This window comes from Gavia stellata, chromosome 4, assembly GCF_030936135.1.
Source record: "Gavia stellata isolate bGavSte3 chromosome 4, bGavSte3.hap2, whole genome shotgun sequence".
Classification (NCBI taxonomy): Eukaryota; Metazoa; Chordata; class Aves; order Gaviiformes; family Gaviidae; genus Gavia; species Gavia stellata.
The window spans coordinates 75,811,656-75,824,379 of NC_082597.1; the positions used below are offsets into that span (position 1 = coordinate 75,811,656).

Genomic DNA, 12,724 nt, shown 5'->3' on the forward strand with positions numbered 1-12,724 from the left:
ACAGAAGGAAAGACAGCCAGGCTTTAAATGTCAGCACTTACATGAAAATTCTGTTAAGTGGGCAGGAAGCTGAAGCTTTGAGTTACGTATAGGTACAAGCTCTTCCTGCACATTACTGTATAAATGTATTGCATGTATCCATGTGCATGTTCCTTGTGGGAGGGTAATTATATTGAGACGGTATATCTTTCTGTTCTGAAATGAGTAGGAGGTGTGCACCTTAGATCTCATCACTTCCTAGTCAGGCATTTGAATTTTTTGTTGTATGTGGTATCAGTTTCTCTATACTTCACTAAGCACACACTGCACTAAGCAGGAAGAAGAGAGGTGTTCTACAGACATTACTCTTGATGATGACTTTTCTGACTGCCCTTTTTCTTGTGCAGAGCCAACATTTCAGTCTGGGTCACTGAAGCGCCCTGGCTCGTCGAGGCAACTCCCCAGTAACCTTCGGATTCTGCAGAATCCCCTGTCGTCTGGTTTTAACCCGGAGGGCATTTATGTATGACAGTACATACCTCTTCTGGAGAGGACCTAGCAAGGTACCCTGGACGAGATACACTTTTGTTTTATTCTGCCAATGATGAATGGAAGAAGATTTTTTTTTTTAAGTCACCGTTTTTTTTTTCTTCTTCCTGCAACACACCACTTGGAGCCATACCCTGTGCACTGATGCTAAAGAGACAGAGGAACTGTCTTGATTCATAATTGGCAAGGATGAACTTGCTGTAAACACAGCTAGAGTGCAAAAACCTTCATTTGTTTTTGCCGCTTCAGAAGTGTTTGGGAAAGTATTGTTTCTTGTATAGGCATAAATAAAAGACTGAGGGTGAAGGAAACCATGTATGCAACTTATCTGAGGTTTAATTTATTCCCTTTCATCAATGGACGTGTGAATGTTGACCTTTTATATTTTTATTTTTAACTTGTGAATAATCACGTATGGCTGTACGGCAGTCTGACAAGGTGACTTTAATTTGCGTGTACAAACATCCACCATTTGATCAAGTACAACAATTTGCAATGCAGAGTCTTGTGGAGTGCTGAACCATTAAAATGGTTTCTCACCACTGACTTGTTAATTTCTGTTGTGGGTCATAATATCTCATGTTCCATCCATTGCTACCTTTTAAGGCTTGAAAAGTGAGCTTGTAGGATTTACTTGCTGTTGAATCTGCCTTGAATGAAGCACCTAGTGTTCAAAAGATTTACAGAATTTAAACCTTGGCTTGGTAAAAAGATTTCCAGCATATGATTGAGGATGCACTAGTTAGATGATATTTTATTATATAAAATGTATATTTGAAATATTTTGCCACATTGTATATGCCTTTTGAGAAAAGAACAATGTAAGAAGTTGTCTTCATATATCTTACCAAAAGAGAGTAGGAGGCTTTCACTGTGTGTGATTTTATACTTTGTTTTCCACTAGCCATTACAGTGTTCTTGTTTTGCAGTAACTCTTGCTGTTGGAGGAGAAAAAAAACACAAGAGAAATTAGTATCCTCTTCCAGCCTTCCAGAATTCACTCAAGTTTTGTGGAGGGAAGAAACCTGGCAGAGAGTCCCATGAAGTCAATAGCAGAGCTTCTGTTGACTTGAGCGGGGCCAGGATTTCCTTCCAGGTCCCCAGTGCTAATTGGTAGACCTTTAGCCTCTTTGAAAGATGTGTTGCTGCTCAGTCACTTACAGAATATAAAGCCTACAAACAGGAAATTCACACATTTGGTAGTAATTTTTTATGAAACGTGAAAAGAGAACTTTATCGTATCTTGATGTCTCTCTAATGCAATCAAAGCCAAGCAAGGATTAGACAAAACGGCTTCCATGCAGAAAATAAGACACTACCAAGGAGCATGTTGGTTACGGGCCTTGAAATTAGATTGCTAAAGCGGACACCAAGTTTGTAGAGAAAGTGACTGGCATCAGTGGGACACTTTGTATACGTTAGGAGGCTGGCCTCATGGATGAGTTGGAGAAAGGATGGGCCTTACCTAGTTGCATTTGGATTTCCTGTTCTAACAGCAACTCATACCATAATCCCCACCTTTGAGATCCCTTTGAGATGAGAGGGGGTCACCGTGCTTTCCCTGCAGTGTTGAATACCTGGACTTCACTCAGTGGCAAGATGACAGAACTCCTGATGTCTTTGGTAGGGTCAGGATTTTACCACTGGTAGGAAACTCAAAGCTTTTTGCCATAGAAAGTACTTCAGAATTCTTAACTCCTAGCATCCTCTTGTGTTGATTTACTGATGTGCAGATAAATGTTAATTTAAATTTCCTTTCTTAAAAAAGGAGCTTCCTGACAAATGGAAGTTTTATAAGATAAAGTAGAAGATGAAGGACTCTTGAGTGTTTAATGCATTTTTTTCCCCTTTCCACTTACTAATGGCATCATATATTCTAAAAATGCTGCTGTATTTAGACTAACAGCGACAAATAAGGCTGTGAATATATAAAGGACCTTTCCAAATGGATTCTGAATTTTTACTGTTTAACTTATCAGGTCGTCTTTTTTTTTTTTGTGAGCAAACTGGAAAATGAGATGTTCCTACCTGAGGAATCTTTGCAGTGCTCACAGAATTTACTGTTAGTTTATCACAATTCTGTGCTCATGTTTACTGTGCCCGTAACTTTGTATTAAAAAAGTGTATATATATATATAGTAAAAAAAAGTGTAAAATACACATAGTTTGGGGACAATATCTGTCCAAGGTACTTGAGCATATATGCCTTACATTCTGCGTTCAATTTACAGAAATAAAATGGCCCTCTCCAGTGGATATCTTGCATCTTCAGCACCTCTTGATGTTAGAGAACTGAGGCACTTGGCACCTTGCAAAGTCTGGCCCAAATTATGCTGCATGGGGGTGGGGGGAAACACAAGGAAAAGCCTGTTGCAATTTCAGTCTTGTACTGAGATGAAATATTTTTAAGGCAGATCAGCACACTTACCCAGTTAATGTTTTTGTCATACTTTGTGACTGGTCCATCTCCCACAGTTGTCAGTTTGAGCTGAATTGGGCTCTTGCTTCATAAAAACTGCTCTCTTTCTCTGCCAGGATATTCTTTAAGGTGGAGGGAGGAGGAAAAGCATGAAAAGGAAAGAGAAGAGCAGCTTTGGAGGGCTTGAGTTATGGCTTTGTAATACAATCAAGGAAGGAATTTGCCATTTAAGTTAAAAAATAGCATCTGCTGATTGCAGCAGCTGTTTGACAGAAGGGCTAGCCTGGAGCTGGCTCAGGAGCAGCCACTGCATCATCATTGAGTGGACCCTCCTTGTCAGGGCTTTAGCATGTCAAGGTGATCTGAAAAACGTTTACAGCTTCAGCCACTGTTGTGGCAAAGGAGAGGCTTTGGTATCCAAACCTGTCATTTGCGAGACACTGACAAATCCCCCTGCCCCCACCATACTCCTCTTGCTTATTGAATTTCACCCAGGTTAAAGTTCTGTAGCATTTTCACCCTCTCTGTAAATAAACCAAAAATGGCATGCCCTTGCATTAAATGTGAATTGAACAACGTATTACAGTTATAAAAATTCCTCACATTGTGGCGTTAGGAGTTTTGCTTCTGATCAACTGCAGAACCTCAGTCTTTCTTTACAAGTGTAGACAAAATTATTTTCAGAAGTGTTTCAAACCTACTTAAGGGGCATTAGCAGAAAGGAAGCTACACATACTAATTTTAACAAGTGCCATATTATTTACTGGCCAGCATGATAAAAATGGGGTTTTTTGCTTGCGTTAAATAGTTGAATACACAAGCACTATTTTCCAGTGTATAGGGAATTTATATGGAGAACTCCTGTAATTTATTACTAAGGGAAATTAACTCTGTACCTCTCTCATCTGTGAGGATACAGTTTATTTTTGCTGGTGATGCTATGTTGTTAGGGGAAAAGAGGGGGGTTTGACCGTTTGAAAAGCCAGTAGGTTAAGGCTAAGGTAAACATTCTGAATGCCTGAGCAATGGAGAAACCCAAGTCCCACTCTGAAAAGTCAGCTGGGAACCTGCCTCCCATTATCTTTCAGTGGGACTTAGGTTCCCAAGTGCCTGAATTGCTTCTGGAAGTGGTATGTTAGCTTTGAGATTACTTGCTTTCCTAAACCCTAGCAAGTTGGAAGGGAGTTCTTGAAGAACTACCACTAGCCTTAGCAATATGCAAACATACTTTCATTGTGAGGTAAGAGGGAAAAGATCTTTAGTAAAATAAAAATCTCCTCTTGGGGCAATAATTGCCTTGGTTTTAGCGTGAAGAGTATTGCATTATTTTAGTGAACTGGGATCATATGAGTATGAGCAAAAAAATTGATCTTGTAATTTTTAGTGAGTTGTCTTGAAGCATATAAATTTCTGATGTGCATTAACTTGAGTGAATTGGGCCTTAATGATCCATGTAAATAACAAAACTGTATTCAGATATTTTTTCCAGAAAATAGTCTCTAATGGTCTGTACTGTATTAAAATAAGTGTCAAAGTGTTACTTTTATATTACACTTTTTTTTTTCTTAGAACATTGAAACATGCATGTTTATTCTATTTGCTACAGTATTTTAATGTTTTGGATGAAGGCCATCGGTTGTATGGAGATGACAAAACAATCATTCTGTCTATTTATTCAGTATTGCTGCTTAAAGTTTTCAAAATAAAGCTTTCAATGCCAATATAGTGACTGATTGAAAGCTGTTCTAGCTCTCTTCAGGTGTTTTTTTCTATGTTTATAGAAAACTTAAATAAGTGAAACTTGGTATATAAACTGTTATACCAGCAAAGAATTATTGCAATAATATTGTGGGGAGGGGTTGGGGGTAAGTGTGTGTAGTATATACATAAATATATGCATGCAGCGAATGCATTTAGGTCTCAAGTAAATGGAGTGCTGAAGAATGTTCAAATCCTTTGTGGTCTTGCAAGCAACTTACACATGCGATCAAATACTGGTTAGTGCTTCATGCCACTGTGCAGTGCTTGTGAGGGGCAGAACAAGCAGAGGTGATCACAAAGGATCAAATCGGAGCCCTTTGAACCAACTTGGGATTTAAGCACATTCCTGAGTATTCCATAGATGTGTTCTGAATTGGGCCTAAAAGCATGTTCTGATACAAAAATCTTTCAGTTGCAGCAAGGATGCCTTGTTTCAAGCATAGCTGGTACGTCTGAAAATTTGAGTAGTTCTGAAATGGATCAAGTATGTCTGCTCTATTTGTAAAGGGTATCAAAATGCAGAGAACGTTCACCCTCATGATCACCCCGTGAAACTACTAACCAGGGGTTCTGACTGGAAGGTTTGAATTGCTGACGCTTTAACCTAGAGAAGCAACGCAAACTAACTGTGAAAACACGAGTGAGCATTCTATTCGTGCTCTGCTTCAATGCAAGATGAAAATCTGTATTATATGTAACTATATTTTTTGTCATTTAAAAAGCTTCTATTTTTTATTATTCTCATGAATGGTTGACAAGAGATATTGGATATGCTCCCATACAATAAATTCCCCTCTGAAACTTTGGGTCTTTACAGTTCATGGTTTGCTGGAATTGCAGCGTATGTCTCGCGCGCATCTCGTGATACAGCTACTGGAACTCTGTCTGTCAAAGAACACTTAGCCTGAAAGCAGGTCAAGGTAATGCTCGGTGTGTCTAGAGCTCAAACGCTTTCAGAAATGGCCGTGTGTCGAGCATTAGGACACAATGAACACTCCTAAATGGCAATTTACTTGGACGTGTGGGACACACAGCTGGTTGGTGTGCGGCCTCTATGGCAGACAAAAGAGGTCCTCTATCATGAAGTGTGAACATGCTGTATCTGTTTTAATCAGATACAGCCCAGGAACTACAAGAGAATGGAGTAGCTTGTTTTCAGCTGGGGAACTGTTACTAAGATTACTATTAATCCTGAAAAGATAGAATTGGTCAGCGACTCAGAGGAAGTGTAACTTAAAGCCAAAAAGGCAGGGGTTTGTTTGGAGATGATCAGGGGGAGGAATTGAATGTACAGAATCTTCACACAACAAATACAAGGTGCACAGATGCTTCAGAGAGCAGGAAGAAATTAAACTTTGAACAAGGAACTGAAGACCCTATTCAGGCTTCGTGCTTGTGCTGAAGACCGGAGGGCCTGTGAAAGATCACTTGAGATCATTTGAGTTAATCAAGGCAGGGAACTTGCTACAGCTGGGGACTTGTGATTTAAGCCATCCAAACGCAGTCCTTAGTCTAATATCCCAACAAATGGCTTTTCCTAAGCCAGCTGGAGCTTAATCTCATTAGATGTGAGGAGAAATGAGCTAACAGTAGTAGCACTGTTGACTGGCAATAAGACAAAGAATGTCATGAGCTTCACTGAAACCCTAGCATGTGGCATTCATATTGGCAGGACCATGTAAGTTGTACAGGACCTCTGCTCCAGAAAGGTACCCTTTTCTGCTTCTGTGCAAGTCAGCTGGCTGGGTTTTGTGGTAACTAAGGTTTCCCAGCACATTCAGTAGAGCCAGGGGTACAGCTAATGGTTCTGATCTTTTGCTTTGCCTTTAAAGAACAGAGTGGTATATTTGTGCGTGACTGCTGCAGCACTAACTAGCTCAGTGTAACTGGACCACTAATGAGTTGCAAAACCAGACCAGATCAATGGTCCATTTCATTTCGAATTTACTGAGTTCTTTTGCCTGTCACATCTTTGTCAGCTAGGTGGTATTTCTTTAGAATCCCAATTTTTAATGATTGTTTCCACTAAGTTGTCTAGTGTCTGAAGTAGGGCACAATGAGCAACGGTCCCCATTATTGACTTTCTTGAAAATTATATATTTGCTACCTTTGGTATTGTAGCTAGTGTTAATGAGTGAGTATTTTCTAGGTCAGCCACTGCTTCATCATTAACTTGCTCCAGAAATACTGGATGGAGACAATCTCAGCAGGTCTGTTTTGTTCCATTTTTCCAGGTGGGTATGCGTTGTACTTTCTTCCACCCTTTGCAGCGAGTTCCCTGTTCCATGTGCTGTCAGGTCAGCAAACTGTGGGGTTGATTTGTTAAGCATGAGCTACTGTCTGATGGGTGACTTGAAAAGAGCCTTTTTGGCATTTGCTAGTGCAACAAGGAACTTGATGCAAACGGAAATGATAAACTTAATTGAGCAACCTCAACACTTGTCTGATCAACTCAGACACTGCCGGTGTCCTCATGCCACTTCTGGTGGGTCTGTCTGTGCCTCCCCCGAGCAAGAAACCTCCTTGCTGTCATATAGACAGCCCTGGTGTTTCTTTCCCGTGAATGTGTATTTGCTTTGCACTGACTCCTGACTAAGACATACATCTGTCCCTCGTGCAAACTGAAGTTTGATTTCTAGAGAGGCTTTTCTGATCTGAATCCCTGGCTATGGAAAGGCTGCAGGGATCTCTGCAATCTCCTGTGGAGTGAGAGGGTGTTACCACAGTATCATCACATTTTTTTTGTTCAGTCATCTGGAAGTTGAAGGAGGTGAAATACAGCTACAGCAGAATGGGTCTTCAGCTGCGAGAGCTGGCAGTTGGGTGTTCATCTCCAGAATTTGCTTTGGTCCACATGGGTGAAATATATGATACTTTGATTTCAGTTTCCAGTCCTCTGAGTCAGGGGTATAACAAGGGAAAGCAGAGTTAGGAAAACAATGTGAAGTCCAATCAACAGGACAGATCCCTGTACAGTAACACACTGATGAATGGGATTTGGACTGCAACAGTTATAACCTATGTCCTACACCCCTATCTCATAATGTAATTACTTTATTAATTACCTATGTATTGGCTTGTTCCCCAACAGCATGCTTTCATATATACTGTTCCTGCAAAATAGAGAATGATGCTACTGTTCAAGCTATAGTTTTCCCTTTCTGTGCATCTTCTTTGCATATGCTATTTTGTGCCTGTTTTTTCAGCTGCCCTTTGTCTTGCTTTACCCCTCTGCAGAAGGAGGAAGGCAGTAAGTAATTGGAAAACTTAGTGAGAAAATGCAATATAAAAGACCTAATATTCAATCCTGGGTCAAGGTGGAGGGAAGAAAAGTTTTCTATTGTTTCTTTTTAATGAGCAAAAGTTTTGAAGAAAAATATTAAGAGCTCCAGCTGGGCTTATGGGAAGTCCACTTAAAAAAACCTTATCCAATGAAACACAGATGAGTGCCAATAATTACCTGCCCAGATATTTTAAAAGGGAGGGCTTCTGGTTAAAAAAAAAAAGGGGGGGGGGGGGGGGGAGGAAGGGGGATGTACACCAGTAAAACACCTTTAATCTGATTCGTATTTGCCCTGAAGTCCCTTTCACTACCCGTGTGATGGAAAGTGGAAGGAATCATCCAGCTTTAGAGCCAGTGACATGGTATCACAGGGTATCATCAGTAGCTCTTGCTAAAATAAAATTCAGGCCATCCTTTAAGTGGGGAATAACTGGAATTTCTTTGTTGTTGCCTATGAAGCTTCTCATAAATTACTACCTGTCACAACCTGCAATAGCATATCCCTTTTATCAGGTGTACCAAACTGCTTTTCATTAAATGTTATGTGCCCAGGAAAGATGATTTGACTTTAGCAGTCACAATCAACCTGAGGTGAACTTTGATCAACGAGGTAGAACTGCCCCTTCTGGAAAGCTGAGGAGAAACCCGAGAACACCAGCTGACCTTTACTATGCTTTGTTGCTACAAAGTTGTCTTAACTGTTCTCTTGACCTAGCAAATCTGCATCATGGTTACCAAGACTATGACCTGGATTCTGCATTGTCATGTAGCTGTCTCATGTACAAAACTAGCGTGGATGAGACAGCGACGCGGCTAAATGGGAAAGGTAACAATGTCCATTAGCTGTACGGCTGGTGTGAAAGGTTACGCTAGAGGCAGGGCACCAGATAATCTTGTCCCCTTAACTCTGTCACATCCCTGCAATTACAAGGAGGTCTACACGAGAGGGCAGCAGTACATGCTGACATGCCTGAAGCAGCATAGCCATGCAGCTAGTTGAAAAGCAGATTTTATAGACACATATAACACATGATAGAGAATTATGTAAAATACACAACATTCCATCTTTAAATATGTTCTTTCAGAAAGGACACAATAATACTTATAAAAAACCACATCCTAGTCACAGTATGTGTGTAGCTGACGCATGAATGATGCAATTCCTGTAGTTTCTGCGAGGAGGGCTCAGGCCTGGTGCCTTTCTGAAACCTGTACGGATGCATGTCGAAACATTCCATTTTAGAGACTATCCTGTGCCTGGCGTATTTGCCTGGGACTGGGAAGCTCTTGTTTCGTTTCCCAGCTCTGCCACAGATTTCCTCTGTGCGACCTTGGGCAAGCTACTATAATCCCTCTGGATTGGAGTCCCCCAGCTGTAAGCTTGAGATAACACTGCTTCATCCCCTTTGACTTTGTCTATATATACTGCAAGCCCTGTGGGGAACAGCATCTTGTTTCCTATTTGTTTGGCAAATAGAACTTAGCACAACGTGGTCCTGATCGTGGCTGTGCCATCTACATACTATTGCAATGAAGTATATTTTTATATCATACCAAGGGGATGACAAGAAGTCACTCTGAGTTAGTTTTACGTTACAGTGAGAGCAAGATGCAGATGTGCTGAGGGAAGCTGACAGTTTCTGAAGGTGAATTCTTGTTTAGTTTAAATGGATTTCTTTTTCTAAAGGGGTAAAAAGAAAAGACAAGTAAAGGAATAAAACATTCTCATTTCAGCTTTTGCTCAACTCTATTCTTCTTGCAAAGTGATGCTATTACAAGAGGCAGCCTAAATCCTTTTGCAAGTGCTACATGGGAGTGTGTTGGTACCCAATCGATAGAAACGATTGACTGAGCAGGCTGAGATTTCCTTGTGGTCCTAAATGTTACAGTGTTTCCACAAGTCTGATGATGTTCTAACAGTGTGCAAGCAACTAGTAATCCACCATGACAGGTTGCTATTTCATGGTAGTCTGTAGATACCTAAGTGCCCTTTGGTATTACGGGCTGAAGAGATAAAGTGCACAAGAGTTAGAATTGTAGGAGGGTGCCTTTTTTTGGTCATTTCCTGATTCCAAAGTTTTTTTCTACATGCTCCAAATAAATTTAATTAACTAACAAACATCTCAGCTGCACTTACTCTGATGACCTGCACGGAACGAACACCCTTCAGCATGCCCGAGCACAGAGACTCAACCCTACTGCTCAGTTCTGAGATTAAAGATCATTTTAAGATGTTGCCATCTGAACCCATTTGGGTAATAATTAGTGCAGCTGCCAGCATTTGACAAGGCAATGAATAATCAGTCCCACAGCATCTTGTCTCATGTCCTGCTCAATAAAATTCTTGCTGCTGCCTTTGTCCATGCTCATCTCAGGAACTGTACAGCAGGAAGCATCTAGTTCTAGGAACACATCTCTCCTTTGGTAGGGAAAATGGACTTGGGCTGCCCCAGCCATGCAGTCACACAGGACAAGCACATACTCCAGGTACTGTGAGCAACCACAAAACCAGGCTCAGGAGCCTGAGAAGCTCGAGTACCCAGTGAAACTGCTTGTTTGACGTATCTTTGTTCATTGTTGGACCACAGCCTAAAATTCCCAAGAAATAGAAACTATCTTCTTATGTTAGTATCATTGAATAACAACGATCCCAAGCATATACATTTTTTTATACGTGCACACACACTTGTGTGTATGTAGTCAAGTCATTATCCCTTTCGTCAGCTTGGAAAACTAAGGCCCAGGGAGGTGAAGGGCCTTCACGGAAGGAGTACATGCCCTTCATCTCCGTGTACCTACTTTTGTATATGGATCTTTCACTAAAAAGTCTGTTCTGATCGCACAGAAATACAGAGTTGTGCAGCAATGCTTCAGTCAGGCTGGAGGGCCGTCTGGCCTAGCATTCAGCCTCTAGCTCTATAGCAAGAGCTGAATGGGCACAGGCAGCTCAAGAGTAAACAGCACCCTGGTCTGGAGTTACCAAAATAACCTACTTGGAGGGGAAGCTTTCCCTAACCCTTCAGTCAGAGGTTAAACCTCTTCCTGATAGCAGAGGATTTATCTCCCTTGCAAACTAAACAATCTAAGCACTTCAAAAGAAGTGACTCTTAATCTCTCCTTTTGCCAGTGTTGCGCCAGGTTTGACCAATAAAGCTTTTACCTTTGGGGTCTAATTAGTCTGTTTTAAACTTAAAGCTTTACTCTGCAAAATTAGTGTCTTCATCTACCATTGATTTTAGCCCACTGCTGTCAGCATATGCAAAAGGAGTTCAGCTCCTTGCAGAATTAAGCCCATTTGCTTTAAATTCTTTGGCAGGGACTGCAAAGTGGGGAAGTCGAAATTAACAACAATAGTAACAAGCTATTCTATGATAGTGTCAGGTTTGTGTTTTCTCATAGCGCAGATCATCAAGACTCCAGTTACCTCCATCAGTTTTTCACCTTCGAGATGTAAAATATTCTTAAGAGCCTGAACTACGAATAAGGGAAATCTTCCTGGCATTGTTCTGCCTCATTTTGGCTATAGAAATGCACACACTCTCTGATTGATGCGCAGGAGATGGGCTCACTGCATTTCACTGCCTCCATGTCTGATTAAAGCTGGGAGGTGAAAAGGTAACTGAGGAGTATTAGTAAAAAGGAACTCCATCTGAGCGATGCAATTCTGGAGTGGCTGTGTTTGGGGTTACAAATTTGAGTCTGTTCTGATTTCTTCTTCAGGTAACTGTACTTAGTTTATTGCTTCTCTTGTCAGCCTATGCAAGTTACCTGTTTTGCTAGAAAAGCCATGCAGCAAAACTAGAAAGAGCCAACTGTGATTATATTTAGATTTGGAGCCACCCAAGAAACTACAGTGGTTTGAAACCACACATCCAAAAAAGTTGGCATTTCACAGTGGTGTTCCTGCTACGGTTCACTACGGCACAGCTGAATTGCAGCTTCACCTACCTCGCGGTACTGATAACAGGGATAGACCAGAAGGAAGAGAAGGTTCTTGGCTGTGCAGCATGCAGTTGTGAGGCATTGGTTCTTAACTGCCTTTCTGCTCCTCCTGGCCCAGCCAGAAGCTTGAGACTCTCCTGGAACATGGAGGTGCCTTCAGTCAAAGGGGCAGGCATGCATCTTGAAGGCACTTGGACTCATCGGGAACATCTGGGGAAAGGGAGGAGATCCTCTCTTTACAGGCTTGTACAAATACAAATGATTTGACTATACCCACTAGGGAAAATGCTAAGGTAGCCCTGAACTACCAGCATGCCATTCCAGACCAGGCAGCTTTGTTCCTGGAGAAGGTACAGATGATCTCCGAGTAAAACAAAAGGAAGGGACATGCAGTACCTTCTCACTGACTCGACAGGCAACTGAATTGCCCTCTACCCCTTTGAATGTATTGCCCTGGGGTTACTAAACTCAAGCAAACCCATGACATTACTGTGTACTTTTAAAAACAGTTATTGCAGACTCAGCATGTTCCGCAATCACAGCAAACAGCTGGACTCCTGGAAATACCTTCTGGGCCTGGCAGGACACTGATGGGAGCACGCTTCCCATAGATGGCTCCTGGGGCATGGCACACAGATTACTCTCAAAGGTCATTTTAAATAACTGTACTTACCTTGTAATTTACAACACCGGAATTGGCCCTGTGACCAGTTGTGTTAGGCATTTTGCAAAGCTACTTCACGTTTTGCAGACAGACGGATATATCTTTACTTTCTTATTCCTCTGCCCTG

General features: G+C 41.4%; 1 protein-coding gene across 2 annotated transcripts in view; it reads left to right on the forward strand.

Annotated features, from left to right (window-relative positions):
- The window catches only part of RASSF8 (Ras association domain family member 8), a 91,449-nt gene extending 85,958 nt beyond the window's left edge, over positions 1-5,491 (forward strand). For both annotated transcript variants that reach the window (XM_059816785.1, XM_059816786.1), the window contains exon 6: positions 387-5,491. In XM_059816785.1, the coding sequence (XP_059672768.1) occupies positions 387-508 (122 nt within the window). In that variant the 3' untranslated portion in view covers positions 509-5,491. The remainder of the gene's footprint in view (positions 1-386) is intronic.
- Positions 5,492-12,724: the final 7,233 nt, after the last annotated feature.